Source organism: Platichthys flesus, chromosome 7, assembly GCF_949316205.1.
Source record: "Platichthys flesus chromosome 7, fPlaFle2.1, whole genome shotgun sequence".
Classification (NCBI taxonomy): Eukaryota; Metazoa; Chordata; class Actinopteri; order Pleuronectiformes; family Pleuronectidae; genus Platichthys; species Platichthys flesus.
In genome coordinates this window covers 9461868-9483097 of record NC_084951.1, presented here as the reverse complement: position 1 = coordinate 9483097, position 21230 = coordinate 9461868, and the positions used below count along the sequence as shown (strand labels likewise).

Sequence of the window (21230 nt, the reverse complement as noted above, 5' to 3'; positions counted from 1 at the left end):
GTCGGTGTCCATCAGAGAGAGATGCCAGGGAAGATAGGATTCACTGTGGTCAACTCTTCAAGTCATGAGGGCAACTTCACTGCCAAGGAGCTCATGGTCCATGCACCCACAGCCACTGGCTGGAGATCCAGCAGGTAATAAAATGAGTTTTTATGAGACAGAATTTTCTTAGATTGCTCCTGATAACAAAAGAACAAAAAGTATTTATTCCTCTTCAAGAAACTCAACATTATGTGAATCAAATATTCTGCAGGCTGTGCTCTTACCCTCAACACGTCACTCTCCAGCTGGTGGAGAGAAGTCGGGTGAGGAAGCTGCAGCTTCTCGCCCACCAGTACCTGATCCCAGCTAAGGTGGAGTTCCACATTGGAGACTCCCTCCCTGAAACCAGCTCTCCAGGGCAGCTTCGCAGACTCGGGTGGGACGCAGACTGAGTCACGCTCAGTTTTCTCTTGTATATTTTTTAATTTGTGAGGCTAGATGGTTGAGGGGATTGGAATTTTGCAGTTGTCGTAGTTCAAGCGATCAAATGACCAGTGTAACCTGCTGTCTCTTTTTTTTCTGGAAAAGACTTTAAATAAAAAAAAAAACACAATAATAAACTGTACAACAGCACATTAGTTGAACTGAAAGCAACACTGTGCTCTCACCACAGGTATGTGCCTCTGTCAGACAATGAGAAGACGGGCTTCATAGCTCGGGAGCTGAAGTCGGTCTACGTTGACGCCATTGGAACTTACCTGAGAATAACCTTTCATAAGAACCACGTCAACAGCAACAATCAACACAATCAGGTACTGGGTCAAACTGTAGCAATGAACCTACACCACAGTTCAACTGCCTATAACTTAAGCTAGTCATAGAATGAGACAGATTTCTCCACTTCTAGTTAAGGTGGTGACATGAGACAGTGGATATGAATCTGCTGTAAAAGTGCATGATAGTTACATTATACTAATTACTGCTTTTTTAAATGCTCATGAGAAGGAATATCCTGAAATCATATTGCCAAACTTCATAAGTTGCATTTTCAAAAGTGCTGAAATAACAAGTCCTAATCATTAAGTTTATTTACAGAAAACTGAAAGTCGATTGATTCCTGTATTGAAATCAATCAAATGTCCTTTTTAAAAAATTTACTGCTGCTCGTAGTTTAACAAAAACAAACCACAGGTCTAATATCACACCAATCCTTGCGTTCCTTCACTGGGTGCCTCGTAAATTCAGGATTGATTTTAAGACTGGCTCCTACTTTCAATTTACAGCTCTTGACTCCGTACTTGTCCTTGTTAGCTGTCCGAGGTCAAGGCTGGCGTCTCAGGGTGACAGGGCTTTCTCTGTCAGGGCCCGAGGCTCTGGAACTCCCTGCCTGACGAGATTAGACTTGTCAACTCACTTCCTATCTTTAAATCACTGCTCTATACTGCTGAAGATTATTATTTTCGTTACAACAACCAGTCAGACAGAGTTCAAAAGTGATGTTCAGGATCCCTCTGACTTCCAGATGTTTGCTGGTCGCACTTTTAAAAAACCTAATGATTTATTTCCTTTTCTTAATTTTATACCCTTGTAAACTCAATATCTTTATTTAGTTTTTTCTTTACTGCTTTCTCCATTTTTAGAGAATTATCTGTTTAATCTGTAATCGCGGAACCCTAATTCATATTTTGTATTCTCCATATAAGGCTGGTTTTATTCTGTTTTCTTAATACTGTAAACAATTTCTATGAAAAGACCTAAAACAACATGAGTCTCTCTCTCAGCCCCTCCCTACACTGTGTGGGCCCCCAAAACCATTAGAACCATTCTCAGTGAAATGACTCCACTGTGAACCTCCCAGTACTCACCAATTAATCACCCACATTGATTTTATTCTCTCTCTGTTTCCTTCATCCACCTCACCAACATCTTGTCTATGATTTCAGGTTGCTTTGGTTGCCATTAATGTGCTGGGAGATTCTTTGGATGGCAATGCTTTAAACACAATTGTAAGTGAGCAAAAACACAACTCTCCTCACCACTGAATGCACATCTGCACAGCAGCACTAGGTGGCGCTGTTGCATTGTTTTTTTTTGGTGAAATCTTGCTTTGTCTTGTGTCACTCACAAACTGCTGGATTGATGTTTCAGCATCCTTTCAATGTCACAACAGCCCCTCAAATGTGCAAATCTTTATTACAGATTTTATGTCATTCGGTTATTCTTCATAAAGCCTGGTTTTTAAGGATCTGTTTTTTCTGTGCTGGTGCATTTCATTCCCGTAATAAGATAAATAAAAATGTTGCTGGGGATGGACAAAATTGTATGAATACTTTCCTTCTGTTTTGTCAATATTATTGAGAACCGAATAACCCGGAATAATGTAAAATGTTAAATTCGTTACAGAATTGCTGATTCAGTGTTGATTCATTCTAAGATTAGATTAGATTGCGCTATGGAGAGAATGTATTGATGACGTCAAATTCTTTAGACGTCTTTGGAGAAACCTATATAAAGTAGGTGTGAACATGTATACACTATATGAATACATGTTTACCTGAATGGTGTGTGTATGTATGTGTGTGTGTGTGTGTTTGAGTAGGAGAGTGTGTATATGTGTCAGGAATGTGGTAATGAGACAGAAAAGGAGGGCAGTATGTAATCACACAGGAGGCCTTTAGTTAGCCAGTGTAATCAGATAGTTCTGCAGACGGACAGGTCCGGGAGAAGAGAGAGCCCCTTAAAACATGCAGACACACACACACACACACACATACACACACACCACACACACATACACACACACACACACACTTATACACACAGAAATAGAGATACAGGAAGACAGGGACACACAGATTCCAGTGAACAAGCTGTGCTTTGTTGCCCCATTAATCCGACTCCGAGCACCTCCACCGGTGATCACGCATGGAGGTCGGGTTCCATCTCCTATATCTGCGTCATGGACGGAAGTTGTGTTCATTCAGAGGAGGAACACTGTGTTGTGGATACAGAGAGCGTAAATATTTTCACTTTAATGGGTCATTTCACCCAATTTATGGAAAAAAGGACAAGGGTGGGGGGGGGGGGTCTGGCCAAGCAAAATATGAAAGTTGATGGCAAGCAGAAGCTTTCTAGTTGACACAAAGATGCTGGAGCTGCGGTCATGGCCTCCATTCACGCAATATCACACCTTTTCTCATTTAATCCCCATTTTTTTAACTTGTAAAGCCAGTTTCCAGAATTTAAATGACATATAAAATGCACCCAGATTTTTCTTTTGAGGTTACCTTTAGATTTTGGTGACATGGCAGTGTAATAAGCCTGTATCACAGCCGATGTGTGGAATAGACGAAGTAGAAAAACACATAAACAATTGCTTGATTCTGCTTAAGTGTCAATGTAATTCTTGACAGTGTGGCAGTCGACCAGTATACACATGAGCTAAATGGAATACAGCCATCACAGGTTTTATGGTTTACACCAGTGCTTTTCTTAATTTCACAAATCAAAAGTCCATCCAGTGAAATGCCCAAACCCCGACTGTCATAAGAGTCTTTTCTCTCCCTCCTTCCCCCCCGCTCCCGCTCCAGCTATCATTCAAGAAGTGATTCACTGACAATTTAATTGATAGGAAACTCTCCACACATATTTTCTTTCATTGTTGCTTTTGGAAATTATTTTTGGGGAAATATATGTTGCTGTTGGATCCTTTTTTAAAGCACTTTACAAACTTAAAAAAAACAGAATTCCACTCTCCTCACTATTTGGGCGGGTGACCAAGACTAACATCTCAAGACCTGGACCATTAAACCAGAACTATATGTATGAACATATACCACCAGTGAGAAAATACCCAAACTATCTTCCTGTGTTTTGAATATGTGTAATTTGATTAAATCGGGCCTTTGAGAGGTAATTTAAGAAGTTGACATTAACATGACATGAAACAAGTGCTTATGGCTAAAGCGAAACCATCAGATTAAATCTGTGTCACTGACAATGTGACATTTACTATAGGTAAGTTACACATGATTCCATCAGTGAACTGTTAAACACCTGAGCAAGCCTGCTGGCTTGAACTGCTGGAAAGTTATTTGAAAGGTTAACACACAGTTAAAGCAAATATTATTTTACCCCATCGTCACGCACTCTTTTTTATTTCAAAATTCGAACCTTTGAGAGGTGACACATTGCATGTTTACACTCAGTGGCTTATTGGCCAATGGACGTACAGGGGATAATCCTGTTGGGCCTCTGCATTGGTTGTTTGATGGACTGTCAAAAGAATCCCACAGTATTTGGGCCGACCCTTTGCGACCCTTACTGTGTGCCTGTCACTGGGAGTGATCATGAAATCTCACTGTGTACATGCTGCAGGAAATGACTCAAGCATAACCAAGCGTAGACTAATGCAAATGTAGTGTTATCAACATGTGATCAGCCCACGCAGACACAACTTGAGCCCCATCCCACCTTCAGTCAGCAGGTTCAACTTTTGATTTGCTTACTTTTTCTCCTTTAGATTTCAGTTTTCTAATTCAATGAAGGATAATGACATACTGTATGATAATATGAGATTTCTTCGCAAGCTTGCTCCATGATTTCAATACCAGTACAATATACAACTTAATAAAAAACAATATAAAACAATATTAAGTATTTCAAAATCTAAGTGAAACTAAAGTGTGAAATAGATACAGAGTGAATGTAGAATATTTGCCAATAGGAAGTAGTTATGACAATAATAATAGGACTAAAATATATTTAAGTATATTCATTAATTGCCATGCACATAAAATTATGCTAAACATGGTTATATTGCACATGAATAGGAATACTGCACATAAAATTATGCTAAACATGGTTATATTGCACATGAATAGGAATACTGAACATGACAAAAACAAGGTAACATTGTAGATGTTTGTTGCTACTTATTACTTAATGGTTGGGATTTGATTGAGTGAGTATCATTGGCTTACTGGTCCAGGGGTATTTTTGGTGGAGTCTTTCGGGCTGATGCTCACGTTTGGAAAGAACAGTGTAATGGTCAGTTGGTAAAGTGGACTGTCATCTTAAAATGAATGGGATTAGACAGCAGTGGTCGGGTCTATCAGAGCACAGCATTATAAGAGTATATGTGCACGTGTGAGTAATTTGTCCATCTGTTTACCCCCAGCCAAGCAGAGAGCAGCTGATCGACCACTACCTCAGTTGTACTCAGCAGGAAGCTGCCTTGGACACAACCTTCATGGGGTGAGGCCAGGCCATTGAACCCTGGTTTCTTTGTCTTGTGACAATAACATTGTTCAACAAAGCCATTTAGTGTGGAAGCCAACCAAGCCATTCAAGGTCACTTGCATTCGAAGACAATGCAGGTGGCAGCCCGGTGCAAAGAGGAAAACACATTTCGAAATAAGTTATTTTGGCTTTAATGTATCAACCCCCCCAGAGACGCTTCACCTCAGGGTCTCGCTCTCTAGGGGGTCGGCCCTTGTTTTTCTCCTTTGATCAGGAATTGCACAACAAAAGGCCATTTGAATGATAACGACATTTATTCGATGCTGGCATTTTCTAAAATGCATTTAGCCACTAAGTCAGCGATTCTGTTTTTCAACATTAAACATGTTTCATTATGAACAGAACAGAGCAGTATCCTTAATGCGTCATGTTTTAGAGTCTCTAATGTTTCTCTTTATCTTTGTGTTCAGTCTCACACCCAGCAAATATGAGTCCTTCTCCCCCTTTGACGACCTGGCTTTCGAAATGTACCAAGACCCCCAAGTTGCTCACCTCATCCGTCTCATGGACCAACAGAAGCAGGACATGGTGCAGCAGGAGAAATACGAGCAGGCCAAGTATCTGAGACAGGCCATCGCTGACCTGCAAAAGGTACTTTAGCTGCCGGGGGTCACTGACACCAAGAAAAGTACCCCACGAATACGAGGATGTGTTCTTACTGCAGTGACATATTCCAGCGTCTTTGTGAATTACTAATGGACGAGAAGAATTTCAACAGATAAAAAAAGTACTTAACATTTCTCACTTTGCCCAGATAAAGCAAACATAATACGGCCTGTTGATACAGAGCTTGAGAAGTTTGATTTCAACATTTGACAAAGTGAAGGTAATTCCCTCCCAGCTCTACGGCTCCATTCTGTCTAAAGGAAGAGCTGCAGCCATTAAGTCGATCAAGTGATTTGAAAACAGCAGCGTTTTAAGGTCAGAGCGTTGGTATTTATCTACGGCAGTTACATTGTAGTGTTAATGGGATTTAGAGAATGTGTCTGTTTGAGGACAAACAAGTACACCCACCCACCCACACACACACACACACACACCCACACATGCACACATTGAATATATATTGATTTCCTAGAGACTTTAACCCTAGTTACTACTTGCCTTACCCTAACCCTTACCCTAATCTAACTTAACCTTGACCTAAACCTTAATGTTAACCTACAAACATGTTTTCATCTTAACATTTACTGATCTAAGTTATGGGGACATTCTTTTTGCCCCCATAAGGAAGACAATTCCCCATAATGTGACTCTGAAAACAGATTTAGGTCCCCGCAATTTGAGTAATACCTGGACCACACAAGTGCGTGTGCACACACACACACAGAATTGTCCTACTTACTAGTATATTTTGGCAATCCCAAGATAACACTGGGATCTTTCCAAATATTCAACCATTATTTGTTCAGACTACTTAGTTTTCAGTGACAGTTAATGGTTCGTATTGCCATGGATGACCACCATCAATGGACATTTACATACATACTTATACATAGGTAAATTGTTTTTTAACAACAATAAGTAATACATGTTAGGGACATTTCGTAAAAAAAAATCCAGAAACATCAGGTTAAATTGGATTTCTTAAAAAAAGCCCTCATGCAGACCTCGTACAATAAACTATGGCAAAAAAGCTGTGAGAAATGTTTTATGGAGGTGAGGAAATAGTCCAGGTCCTGATCTGTTGTGAGTCTTGTTTTCTTTCTCCTTCTCTCAAATCATCCAGTGTAATTTCCCCGCTGTTTGTAACAGTAGTTGTTAAACATTGTTCAGATTCCTGTTACAGACCCTCTTTGTATACCGCGTTTCCGTGGTGACCATGAATTGTTAATAAACCCGACAGCTGACGGTCCTTGGGTAGCGTCTTTCCCACACCCAACTACGGGCTTTTCTGTAACAAGATAGGACACACACACCGGCACCTTGTTGGCATGGTGTATTAGCATTGTGGACAAAGTAGTTGCCAAGGTGGTCATGCTGAAAATCCCTTGTCATCGCCCCCTCAGGATATCAGGGGATGGTTCATGGTGTTACATGATATCTACAAACAAAGAGAGGTGACAGGACAGAGGGCCAGGTTTTGCCGCACTGGGTTTCTTCCACCTTATACTGTCCACCCTTATCGATTAGGGATTCAGAAATCAGAGAGGGGTTATTGTTGGAAATCCAGCTGCCGTGGACGTTGCACCTACAGTTCTGTCCAGAAGAGAGGAATCACAAGGCGCTGCAGCTGAGACTGTCGCTTGGCACCTGGCTAGCAACTTAATTCAGCTAAATGGAATTTCCTCACAAAGAAATTACGAGTTTGACTTACTGGAAGTTACTGTCAAATTTCCACTCAGTAAAGCTCAATGATTCACCATGTGGCACACACACTGTTATTTCACTCCAGGGATAAATGATTGTGTTTGGGGCAGAAATGCCCATGTCGTGTTCAAGTCATTGCCAGAAAGCTCCTCTGTGGTTTCAAAGGTTAAATCTGGTTTATTTCAACTTGAATTATCTCAGATATTGCTACAATAACATTGTGTTCACCAAATAAATTGGTGAGATAAGGGAACAAGGTGACAACAGTACAGTGAAGTCAAAGGTGGAACAATTAGAGGGTTCAACGTGTACAAGCTGTCGATTTAGCCTGAATATCTTAGTCACTTTATTTGGAGGCAATGAAAAAAGGTGAAAGTGAGGACACCTTAAATAATAGTCTCTCACTGAATAGGAAAACTGTGCAGGACTACAGAAAGTATAAGAGCTCTAAAAGGAACCAGGATGACAGCCTGTAAAAAGCAAAAAACTCTCAGTGTGAGTAGTGTTACTAAAATAAATAGAATCTTTGAACTTGAGATATCACTGTGGAGTGAACCTCATTTCCGGTGATATCGAGTTAGAGTACAAGCACAGAAAAAAGAGGATGAAACAAAGGAGAATCAATAACAGTGACAGAGTCAGTTACACTAAAAGAAAAGGCAGATTTCCCAAGTTCAGGGTGAACTTGATGGACATGACGTAAAAGCCAGTCAGTTGATGAAGGCCATCTGGATAAAGTCCAAGGTTTTAGTGCTGTGGAGGACCTACACCCAAAAAAGGAGAAAAACAAAACAAACATTGACAAAAGCCAAATAAACAACAGTACACAACATAGAAGCCGAAAGGAAGAAGGGACAGCGCAGGGTCATCAGAAACATTTTCAGGACCCAGGACTCCAAAGGGGTTAATCTTGAAAACAGATCAAATATGATAAAAAAAAAGGGTGTAATCTTTTAACAAAATACAGTGCCAAGGACAAGACCAATTGTTAAAACCAAGCAGGCAAATTAACAGTGTTAGTACCTTATTTTTCTAATTGGGAAAACAATGGTTCTCTATGCAGTTGATCTATGAGCAGGAGGTCGACTCCCTCCTCTTAAAGATATTTAGAGAAAATAATCCCTTAAATCAGCAGCCCCAGGTCAAGGTTTCTGTCAGTAGGTGCAAACTGATTGCAAACCAAGACCTTGTGAGACTGACAGTTCCGCTCCAAGGTTTTCCTGTGTAAACATACAGTGAAAGCTTACTGGGTCACTGCAGGGCTGCCTTAACCTCTACATGTCCTGGGCTCTTCCAGGTGGGGGAGCGCTTGGCTCGATATGATGTGGAGAAGCAATGTGCCATAGAAAAGGAAGACTATGACCTGGCCAAGAAGAAGAAGGAGCTGATGGAGGAGTACAGGAGGAGCGTCTACCAGCAGCTGGAGGACTGCAACCTGTTGGACACAACAATGGTCCGTTACCAGCTGGTGAAGTGGGAAGAATCTGTTGGATTGGATGTATAATGCACAGTTCAAGGCAGGTCTGATGTGGACGTATTCTGCCTAATTGAGCTGTTCTGTCTGTCAACTCTGTCACCAGATCGCAAGGGCAATGGATCCACCCCCTCTCCCGGATCCCCCCCCTCTGCTGCCTTCTCCGAGTCACTGCTCAGTGCCCGTCAAGCCCCTTGTGTCCACAGACACATATAAGAAGGAGAAAAAAGCGAATACACCTCAGAAACAACAGTCAGCCACAGAGGCTGCCAAACAAAGCTGTCAACGTGACAGCCCCAGCACCCCCGCTGCTGGACCCAAGATAGATGTAAGTGCATTAAAACATATTCCAACACCATAAGACATGTTAAACACTTGTCCAGTACATGCATGGTCAGGGATGACAACCCCATTCTCCTCTAATGAAGGATCCAGTTGTTGACGGCTCTACTTGTAGCTTGATCTGCTTGAATGAACTTGTTTATAGTGGTTTATAATCCAACCCACTGTAGCAGTTTGGGAACACGTGTCCAGCATTAAGCCTCTGTTGTGTTGGAACACAGCAGACAGGGAGATTGTGACCAGTGGGGGCTTTTATGCGTTACTCACCACCTATTGAGACCGGCCCTACCTCAGGTTTAGGTTTCACTATTTAATTAAAAGAGTGCAACAGTCGGCTGACTTCAGCGGCTTCCAACCTGGCGTCATGGCAGGGCTTTGAGCCTTCCACGAGGCAACAGGGTGCCAGTTGGCCCGGGGCCACAGGAGACAGTGCTGCCTGGATGGAGCTTGGTTTTGTGTAGAGGGGAGTCTACAATCATTTGAATCATGATGTTGCACAATCGGCCTGTTGGCTGATCACATGCTAGTGAGAGTTAGTGAAAAGATCAGGGATAAAGGTGATGAATTTTTCAAAAGGTTGGACAGGCTTGAAAGTGTAGATCAGTTTTCTCTGAGCTCTTGAACTCGCAGTTCTCCCGAGTATGTACCATAGTGTGAGTTGACAGATACAAACTGCAGTAGCTGTTAATTCAAATGGAGACTAAAAATTAGCAGGTAGTCTGGCTTCCTGTCACAGTCCAAGGTCATGCAGACTGAGATTAGGTTAATTGGGGACACTTAATTGTTTGTCTGTATGTTGGCTCTGATACACTGGTGAGTGTCCAGGGTGTAGCCCACCTCTCGCCCAGTGTCAGCTTGGATTGGCTCCAGCTCCCCCAGTGATCCTCAAAAGGATAAGCAGAATAGATAATAAATGAATGGATGGGAAATTTGAAAGTTTAAATGATCATATGCATGAAATGTATATACAAAGCTTCAAATACCAATGGTGTTGTCATGCTATAGCAGTCGACCAGTTCGCCTCATGATGACAGGCCGCTGCCAGCCCAGAAGAGGAAAGAGCAAACAGTGGAGACCATCCAGAGTCCTGCAGAGCAGCAACCCGCCAACCCTCAACCCCACAGGAGCCCACCCAGCTCCGAGCTGAGCGGAGAGCCAGAGCCCCTGACCGAGCAAGCCCAGAGAGAGGCTGGACTTCCAATAGATGTTTATGGAGAAAGCGTGGTAAGAAAAAGAAAGAGAGGAAAACATGTCAAGTTATGCAAACTAAGGTTTTCCTCTGAGGTACTGTATGTAGTAGTATGTACTACTTATGCTCCCTTGCTGAAGAAGCTCTTCTTCTGTGTCCATGTCTTTATTCTTCTCTATCTCTTTCTAAAAAAGCTACTCTCTGTGCACTGATGGGTTATTTCATGCACCTGCAGTCTATTGGCACTTGTCAGGTGGATGGTGGAACTCCATGCCAAGGCATTTATTTTTAAAAGCTTGCCATTGGTTTTATCTGAGTTTCTTTGCTGGAAACATTGACCTGCAGCTACTGGAAACAGTGTTGCTGAGAGTGGAATTTGGTGGCTGTAAAACCGAAGCTATCAACTAACAACAGGTTGAAATGTGGTGCAGAGCTGAGGGGACCTACAGAGTCGGATGATCATTTTCTCTCTGGGTTTGCCACTCTGCACACATGAGTCATTTGTTTTATTGATTTTTGAAATGCAGAGCTCCATCAAAAGTTTTAATCGAAATTAATATCAGACATTACAAAGCTTTTTTGGTATATGATCATTATACAGTACATGACACTGCTTAGGACACTTCTATACACTATGTTTATCTCAGAGATATGCAAATAGGACAGCAGGAATACAATTCAATTCAATTCAATTGAAAACAACTTTGTTTGTCCCCTTAGGGGACGTAGATCATGTCAGGACAACAGGTAAAAAAGAAAGAAAACAACGATGACATCGATGCAATGTCCACGTACTAAGTAAGAGAAGTCAATATGACTGTAAAAGTCCGGTTAACAGGATAACAGCCGTGAAAACTGTTTTGTAAGAACGAAGATAAATACTGAATGATTAAAGTGATCAGAGTGCATTGAGGTAAGTAATACAGGCGTAAATTATGTACAGTTAAGGTGAATTAAAAATATATATACAGGACCAGGAAACAGCAGATGAATACCTTCTGTTGCATATGCATAAACATATATGCAGCAGATAAATATATATATATACAGATTATAAACAGTTCAAGTGAAAGAAATCTGTGATATAAGTCTCTATTTTCTTCCAGGTGGCCTGGGCATATTCTAAAAGTTGGTCCCACCGAGAAAATGCTCTGCTGGCTGTGCACAAGAGGCTTTTGGAGGTGTCCCCCACCACCCCCAAGGAGGAGCTGAGAAAGATGATAAGAGCTGCAGTCCTCCTGGTGAAAAAGGCCCTCCAGGATAAAGTGTCATCGGTGATTCATTTCCTTTAAAGAAGATTCAGTTGCAGTGAAAGCTTTAAAAGCTCGAGTGACGTTTATTACTGGGTCTTTGAGTAGCGTGGGCTCCCTACTAATTGCGTTTTTGTAGATATTCAAGAGTTTTTGGTCACTAGAAATATTCCTCCATGAAAATGTATGGCACAGAAAGGAAGACATATACGCCCCAAAAGAGGAAAAACCCAACAAACCTGACAAAAACCACACAAACAAAACAAAAAAGTGGCTGAAAAGAAGAAGGGACAGTGCATCAAGGGACATCAAAGACATTGTCAACTTACATTAATGACATTGAGATCTCAGACCATGCTAGACCAGACAGGCCCCTTCCGAAGGGCCCGGGCGCCGTCATCCCCAAGGTCAGCCCATAAGGGGTTCCAGATATTATAAAACTTGAATGCTTTGTCTCTCAGTGAGAAGCTTATCCCTTCCAGAGGGATGAGTCCTCCAGATCAAATGTGAAATTGTGGGGCCAATGTCCAGTACCTAATGATCTAATCTGATCTCCTGGTTGGTGCTAAACAAAATCCCCTTCACAGGCTTAAATGAGTAGGGGACAAGGTTCCCTGCTGTGAATTGACCAGGATTCAAAAAACAGCTCCCAGTTGCAATTAACATAAATCTCCTGAAATACCATTTCACAGTGAAAATATGAATCGTCACCAGTTTTCCAACTACTACATATTTTGAAAGCAAAGGGTGGACCAGAACCGAAAAGCAGCCCTATCAAGGAGGACTGGATGTGTTCGGTTGGTCACCATCAACATTCTCCATAAATCATGTTCTCTGGATTCCTGTTACAGAACAGAAGTAACGTTCATGTTTTTAAAATATAAGCACACAATCACACATGCAAACACCCAACAGTGTTCCCCCTGTACCATGTGCAAGCCCAGTTCCCTCTCCCAGAGCTGGCTTCCTTAAACAAACAGTTTTGACAAGGATGGCCTTGTAACCTTGCCTGCAGCTTGTATGAAATGGGTAGCGCCGCAGTAATTCTCCTGATTTATTTTCTTTGATAAATAGAATGATCCATTAAATAATTAACTGGTTAATTTTAGTCTTCACAGAAGTGCTTCAGTTGGAGTTCATGTTGAACACAACTCTTCTCTGGCTTCTTCAGGCTGCATGTCACACATTTACATCCTGGCTCCATATGTAGCCCAGGGTGTTAAAATGCTGCTAATACAATCAAACTATTCTCCACTGTCAGGTTTAAAGGTCCCATAAGCTTGTACCTAAGTGCAAAAATATTTAACATGCTCCGACAGGCTCCATTCTCCATCAGCATACTCCAACCAACTTCAATTGAACATGGCTTAGTCCTGCTGGCTGACACCACCCTGTTTGGCTGACACTAATCTGTTTCTTAGACAGTCTACTACATTTTGAGTTAAATGTCCACTGCCTCTCTCTTCAGGTCCTCCAGGCCTCCTTGATGCTGCTGCGGCTAATGCTGAGCCAGCTGATCCCAGGTCTGGGCTTAGGCCGGTCTGAGGTAATCCACTGCGTTGAGCAGACCTGGCCCGACCTGCTGCTCAGGACTGGAGACCCAGCCAGCCGCCTGCGGGCCGTGGTATCTGCCTTCATACAGGTAGCTTCTTGTCAGTCGGACCAATTTATCTCCCCTTAAAGAATACCATTCCCCCCACGGGCACAGTCTTTTAGACATTAGAGATTGTATCTTACAAGCAGATGAATGTGATGGCGTGGTCAAAGGTCAACGTAATCTCACAACACACATATTTTTACCTTAAAGGTTAGCTATAATGATATGTGGAATTATACCATCATGCAATGTTTTTTGCAACTGAACTGGTTGGTGGAGGCATACAACTGCCAGGTTTTTATTTGATCAGGATTGTGACATGCAAATAAAATGTTTGTAGCAAGCTCCATGTTGTTTCCCTGTCTGCCCTGACTGCTGCCTTGTGGCCTTTAACTGCTACAGGGACATTTGCTCAAGTGTTAGTCATTTGTTCACTTTCCTGTCTGTGTGTGCAGAGCATGGACTGTAAGTGCAGGAATAGTCTAACTGTGTAAATATTAAATTTAGCTTCTCAACACTCTTTACTCATCCTTTAGGAATCTGTTCTGACCTCGATTAGAACAACAACTGAAACACTAAACGTCTCATTGTATTTCAACGAGAAATTTTTTATTGTGTGTGTGTCATAGAGTCCAAGTGATACTCAGTTCAGAAATCGATATAGCGGACACCAGTCTTTTTATTACAGTGTGTAGCCTGTCGGTGTGTGGGTTGTTTATTGCTGGTCCATTTGTGGAGATGATATGTTTTGCTCTGTGTTTTATTATTTATTTTCACCCATCCCTGTGTAGGGGACTACAAAGGGTCTTCTCTCTTGGTTTGAGCTATATCTATACACTATGTGTTTTAAACATTTCTTATGTTTTTTCTAAATTATATTCTACAAAAGTACTGATATGAATACTGAGGAGGTAAAGGGGAGCAAAGAGCGCTGTCCCCCTCTTTATTTTCAATCTCTTTTTTTGTCAACCTTTGAAAATAGACTGGTTGCTGAGATTTATTTAGCATTATTCATTATATGATGTTCACCTGCACACACAAATCCTTTATCTGCACATGTCGCCCTCTCTCTCTGTTATTTGATGGTGGTTGCTGAGAGAGGATGGCAGAATTGACTGTGTTTCAAGGGGGATGCATTTTTGGTCATTATGCTTTAAAGGGGCTGGCGTCCCCCCTCCTCCCCTCATACAATCAGCTGAATTATATACTGGTTGGTGTAAAGTGCGTGGTCACACATAACCTCCATTCATTCCACTCACCTGATGACAGGTCAAATATCCAGCAACTAGGGGAGCTTTCTTCTGTCATACTTTAACTGTACACTTGGGTTCTCTGTGATAACTTGTCTCTCTGCCAGATGTTTGTGTTGAACGACAAACTATGTGTGTAGTATCACACATAGTTTGTCTGTTGTCTGCAATGATGCATGATTTGCAGTACATTTGACAGCATGCTCTCTCTCTCTCTCTCTCTCTCTCTCTCTCTCTCTCTCTCTCTCTCTCTCTCTCTCTCTCTCTCTCTCTCTCTCTCTCTCGTCCCTCTTTTAGGAGATAGCTGTTTTGAAGGATGTCCGGGCCTTGCAGGTAATCCCCGCTGACCTAGTGAAGGCCATCAAATTCAAATCCCCGCCTCGTCTGGCTCAGAGTCGTGTGGAGCTGCTCGAGAAGCTGCTCGCTGAACTGGGCACAGAGAACTCTGGCTTCACCCTGGACAACGTCATGACGGTAAAAAACTAAATGCATCTCTCCATTCAGCAGGCATACATCAAGGTGAATTTCTATTACATCTGGCCTGGCGATGAAGATGTGACTGTCTGACAGGAGAGCGGCCCCTTCCTGAGACACTGTGACCAAACCGGCTGTCAGTAAAAGCTTGAGTCAGCTGAGTCAATGTTGTCACCATTGGCATCCAGTCTGTGTCCATTGCCCTTGTCCTCTGGTTCCCAGCAGTGATCTAATATTTACATGCAAACTAGCCAACTGTTGACATGCTGGTCAGGACAACAAGCAGCCCTGTCCCCCCCGCTCGGCTTTACAACCGGCCCTCCGCCCATCCCCCTCCATTCAGCCCCCCTCCTCACTCTGCGTGGCTTTTGTCATTGAGAGCAAATTGTTAGGTTTGTCCTCTGGGTTCCTCTACCTTCTGAAGCCAAAGCCCCACAGGTGGCTCTCGGAGTTCTGTTTGTGCACGCTCGCTCTGCGCCCGCCCCCTCTTTTGTGTTGGCCCCTTCCCATGTTTGCTTGGAAAACATAGAGTCTAGATGGAGATGTGACAGGGGGCCTGCATTCTATTCAGCAGCTCGCATTCTCCCCTGTCCTGACTTTTACTTAAACCGGTTTGATGAGAAACATGTTAGAAGCACCGGGTTTAAAGTAAACTCAGCTCCAGGAGGGAGAAATATGCTCCCTGACCACTTTATTAGGAACACCCGCACACCTGCTTATTCATGCCTTTAACCATATACTTAACATTAATGCATGTAGGCATCTCACACCAAATGCTCACACCAAATATCAGAATGGGGGAAAAATGTAGTATCTGAATTTACAAGAAGTGTGGTTTTTGATATCAGACAGAGTTTGTGAAAATGTTGATCTCCTGGGATTCTATTGCACAGCAGTTTCTAGAGTTTATTTCAGAATGGTGCCATCATGGAAAACAAAACCTCCAGTGAGCAGCAGTTCTGTGGACGGAAATGCCTTGTTGATGAGAGAGGTCAGAGGAGCATGAGCAGACTGGCAGCGGTAACTGCGCTGAGACCAATCGGCTGCAACAGTAGAGGACCACGCCATGTTCCACTCCTGTTGGCCAATAACAGAAATCTGAGGCTGCAGTGGACAGGGGCTCAACAACACTGGACACCTGAAGACTGGACTACCATAGCCTGGTCTGATGAGTCTCGATTTCTGCAGAGGTTGCCGATTTTTAGGGTCAGAATTTGGCATCAGCAGCATAAAACCGTGGACCCAGCCTGCTTTGTGTAAACAGTCCATGCAGGTGGTAATTTAGCTGGTATAAAGGTGTGTGGGAAAGGTTTTCCTGGCACTTTGGGAGCTTTAATACTAACAAATCATTGTAGTTATTTTGCAGAAATGATGTGATACAGTCATGGGAACATGGAGCACTATTGGTATAAGTCACTGGAATCAGATCAGATTTAGTTCCAGTTCACAGCAGATTATATTCCTTGTTACCTTCATACTCTTTGCACATCACTCAGGCTTTATCAGCCGATCGAGCGAGAAAGATCAAGGATCTAAAACGTTTTTACAACATTGTGGATATTTGTCCACGGTGTGATGGCTGATGTTAAACTCTCATGCAAACTACCAAACCAAATCTGATCTGCATGCTGGTTTATAAGGTGTCTATCAAGATAAAGCAGGAACATGTTGTAGCCAGGCAACGTTCAGTCAGACAGTTTAAAATGTGTGTCTGGAAAATGTCTACATACTATAGTGTTAGCCCTGCTACGGCTTGAGCATTTTTCCTTTTTCCTCCGCTGTTTCCTGGGTGATCCGCTCCGAGACGAGGACCCAGAGCAAAACAAAGAGGGACGATTGAATTTTTGGTAATTAAAACGAAACAGGGCTCTGCAAAGAATAGAGAATAACAGAAAGCTGTTTCTGCGACTATGAAGCGAGGGATGGGTTTCCTTTTGTACACAGTTTACCTCTGGATGTCTGGCGATAATCCCATTGTGTTGTGATTGTCTTCACAGAGATGATGTGGTATCGTGGGCTCTTTTTACATCCCTATGTGCACTTCCCCTTGAGGACTTCCTCAGCTGTTTGGCATGTGGAACCAGAATGCAGATATCACAAATATTGCTTCATTAAACTTTGTCTGGTCTGTAAAAGAAATGCACTGAAAATATTCTCGTGTCCCCAGAATTCTGAAATTAAAGCTCAACTGTAGAAAACTAATCTTAGATACAGGTAATATAGATTGCTATTTAGTAAACAACAGTGACACTACCCATTTATATATAGATATATAGCACATACCCTTCTTATACTCATATTTGTATTATATGTATACCATACCTGTCTACATTCCTCTAAATGCAGATATGCAATTGTGGCTGGTGATGTAATATGTTGGGGGGGTCTGAATGGCAGAGGCAACTTTCATGCATTTTGCATTTTTCAGAGAGATGTTTCAGGGCTCACACCCTCGCGTTGACCACAGTACCTCTGTGTCGACACTTTGAAACAGCTATCAGGGGAAGCAATAAAAGGCCGTGAAAGCTCCTCCTGGATCACTTGCCGGCCGCTGGTTCTGTAAATCGACCGAGCTCCTTTATCCTCTTTTTTTTTTGTGAGAGGGTATTTTTGGAAAGAAATTACCAGATTTGCCGTTGAAAGCGATTGTTGCCCTTGAAGTCACCATATGTTTGCTGGTCAGCTGGCACCGGAAGCAACTCGGCGTCGACCAATCACATTAAATTAAAAAAAGAAGTAAATAAAGAGCAGCCTCAGATCCTGCGTTTGCCAAAAGTTTACGGACCCACAGTCACTCTCATTTGGCCAAGATTTAGACAAAAATTTACCAAATACAATTTAAAAACACTCTCCATTGAATGCTCACAGGTGCTTACGTGCTATTTTCTCATTTTTTTGTTCTATTTCTTTCCTTCTATTTTATTGCCTGTTCCATTTTCCATCGCATTCTGGATGCTGCAGTGAATTTCCTCTGCAAGGGATCAATACAATTCATCTAATCTTCTCTTATCATAAATTGCAAAGTATGTTATGTTTTGAAAGTTTTTCCTTCTTTTGTTTTTTCCTTAATCTTGTGTCTATGTTTAATAGCTCCGACCAGAGGTGAAATTGTTGTGAATTGCAGTTAATTCTGTCTTCATGTTCACATGTTGACAGAAAACCTCTTCTCCTCTTTCAGTTCTGTGCCGTGTCGCTGAAGCACACTGCACCGCCGGTTCGAGAGGCGGCGCAGCGCATCGTCTTATCCATGTACCAGCAGCACAGAAGTGCCATTCTCAGCTACCTTCCACGCAGCGATGATCCTGAACGCAACAGCTTCCTCTACAAAACCCTCTTTGATGGGTTTGCCAAAATTAACGGAAAGCTGGTAGAGACTCAGGCAAGTTTTTCTTTTTTTTCTTGACTGCAAATGAGGCTTTTATTGGTACTCGACATCCACCTCACTTACAAGGGGAATTTTATGAATAACAAAAAATCCTTCATTTCTATCTAACAAAACGTTACATTTCTGACATGTATATGAGTGTCTACATTGTGTGTTTTTAAACGTTTTATATCAAACTGCTGGGCCGGGGGCAGTGTGGATTTTTGTATTCAAAAGGGAGCAGGTGGTAGGTGGACAGAGAAACTGGTAGACAAGCTTTTAGGAGGAGAGTATATGACATCATGTCTTTTGGGTTTTTAACAGTCACAACTGAGAGGAGGTGGAGTTTCATGTTGCACAAGAAGCTAATTCTCTCTGCAGCCAGCTTTGCCAAAGCCCTCATAGGCAGTCTTCTCTTTCTTTTACTTATATGGTTAAACAAATTACGCGCACGAGATGCAAACATGTACCGTACCTGGGATGTATCAATAATAAACTTTATTCATATAGCACCTTTTAAAACACAGTTACAAGGTGCTTTAGTTAAAAATACAAAATTTGAAGTAAAACAAACAAAACGTTTGGTGAGCAGGGCCTTCGCTGAGGACAATCGATTCTAAGATTTACTGGGAGCCAATGAGGTGAAGTCGAAATGGGAGTAATGTGATTTCTTAAGGCAGATTTGGGGTGAGGAGTCTGGCTGCTGCATTTTTGGACGAGCTGTGATTCATGTAGAGTCTGTTTGCTCTGTCAGGTGATGAGAGAATTGCAGTAATCCAAACAAGAAATTAAATGAAAGCATGAATGACAATCTCTCTGGATATAAACATGACAATCTTCCTGAACTGCAAATAAGCACGATCCGAATAGCTGTGTTTCTTTGTTTATGTAACCTGCTTATTCAAGGTGAGGTCATTGTCAAAAATATTTACTTTGTATTTGAGTGAATAGGGATGATACAAAACTGGAATTGTTCACATTTTCTTGGTTCGGATCCCAGTTTGCATATTCCCCTGTGTCTCTGACTCTGGGGTTAGGTTATGTGAGAGTGGATGGTTGTTGCTCTCTGTATGTCGGCCTTGTGATAGGCTGATGACCTGTCCAGGGTTTTACATTTACATTACATTACATTACATTTCATTTAGCTGACTTGTACCTTGCATCTCATCCAATTTTGGCCGGGATGGGCTCCAGCTCCCCCACTAACCTTCACGGATAAGTAGAAAATTAATGGATGGATTTGTTGCTGTGTACCAGTGTCATCACAATGCAACCAGTAATGACGACAGCCTGTGATCCAAAGCTGGCATAGTGCAATATTGTTTTTCCATGTGACTGAGCTTAATTTCTCATTGCCTTTATAAGAGACCCTGTCTTCTCATTACGTAGTGACAGTTGTTGCCAACCCAACAACACCACATCACTGCAGCTCCTAGAGCTTTACGCTGTGCAGCTTTCAAAGTATAACGACAACAATGAAATGAAAGCTGCTGTGTTGTGCAACGATATGGTTATAAGAGAGGGATAGCAGTTACATAGTCATGGTAAAATTATTCTGACTAAGCGGCTGATGGTGTGTCACTTTTCCCCCCAGACGTTGAAGAAGGGAGGTGGTCAGCAGGAGGGGCAAAAGGAGAAGGAGGAGATCCACACTCTTCAGGAGCAGCTGGCTGCCTTGAAAGAGATCACAGTAGGTGGAGTTGCCTTCAGACTGCGATGACATCACCTCTTGTAATGGCTGCTAATGTGTATTAATTGCTCCACATGGAATTGAGTCTTGGGAGTTCCACCATTTCTCAAAAACGTCTTTGTTTGAATTTAATGTTCATCGTTTATTAGAGTTTAATTTTTGTGACAGCATCTCTGTTTGGAGCTCTGTTCTCATGACGTCTCTGTCTGTTTGTGAAGGAGAGAAGCAATGAGGGCACCAAGGAACAACTGACCAAGAAGGAATCCCCCAGAGTTGAGAAAGAGTCCCAAAAAGCAGGCAGAGCAAGTATGTACATTTAAAATGACTTAAATAAGTAATCACATATTTATATACTGTACACCACTCTGTCTGATCTGGATTGTGTGAAAGCACCCAGGGGTATTGGTACAAAAGAGCAATGTGATATGAGCACATAAGCCTTTAAATGCTGACTTTCCTCAATACAGAATGTGCCATGCATATACTGGTTCACCATACACAGTGTATAGGCTCCTCTTACACGTGCACCAAGCCTCATTCTGCCCTCAGGAAAGTCCAACATGGACTGAAACATTTGCACTTTTGCATATTTGTTTCACTGCCTGTAATCAACTACAATATATTTGTAATATAGACATTTGAAACAAAACATCCATTGCAAGACAATTTAATAATACCTAAGACATGGCAGTAACAGGGCTGTACCTGTGACACAGAAAAATATCATTAAAGCTTTTGGATTACAAATGTCATTTTTAATACATCCAGCTACAATGTTTTCATTTGTGTGTAGTTTACTCTTAAGTGTTGTATTATTACCTTTGCCCTAACATCTTCGAAGCTTGACATTAGGGAATAACCTGAGGTCTGATCCTTATTTATATGTTTTTTCAATTCTGTAAAGTTTGTTTAATTTCTGTATATTTTGCTGGTACTTGAAATGTAAGGAGAGAGGGAAGAAAAAAGCTAATCCTACATTACAAGGTGCAATCTGGTCCGAGGCCATT

General features: G+C 42.0%; 1 protein-coding gene and 1 long non-coding RNA gene across 2 annotated transcripts in view; one reads left to right on the top strand and one right to left on the bottom strand.

Annotated features, from left to right (window-relative positions):
• The window catches only part of cep104 (centrosomal protein 104), a 30174-nt gene that overhangs the window by 614 nt on the left and 8330 nt on the right, over positions 1-21230 (top strand). The window contains exons 2-16 of the mRNA XM_062392507.1: positions 16-134; positions 254-418; positions 656-794; positions 1926-1988; positions 5162-5238; positions 5694-5874; positions 8891-9046; positions 9174-9395; positions 10415-10633; positions 11705-11872; positions 13317-13490; positions 14993-15169; positions 18348-18548; positions 20128-20223; positions 20442-20529. Of these exons, the coding sequence (XP_062248491.1) occupies positions 22-134; positions 254-418; positions 656-794; positions 1926-1988; positions 5162-5238; positions 5694-5874; positions 8891-9046; positions 9174-9395; positions 10415-10633; positions 11705-11872; positions 13317-13490; positions 14993-15169; positions 18348-18548; positions 20128-20223; positions 20442-20529 (2239 nt within the window). The 5' untranslated portion in view covers positions 16-21. The remainder of the gene's footprint in view (positions 1-15; positions 135-253; positions 419-655; positions 795-1925; positions 1989-5161; positions 5239-5693; positions 5875-8890; positions 9047-9173; positions 9396-10414; positions 10634-11704; positions 11873-13316; positions 13491-14992; positions 15170-18347; positions 18549-20127; positions 20224-20441; positions 20530-21230) is intronic.
• On the bottom strand, positions 7796-10312 carry LOC133957080 (uncharacterized). Its single transcript, XR_009921186.1, has 3 exons — positions 10247-10312; positions 8841-9028; positions 7796-8357 (listed from the first exon to the last, which is right to left on the bottom strand). It is a non-coding gene; the product is annotated as an uncharacterized LOC133957080 (long non-coding RNA).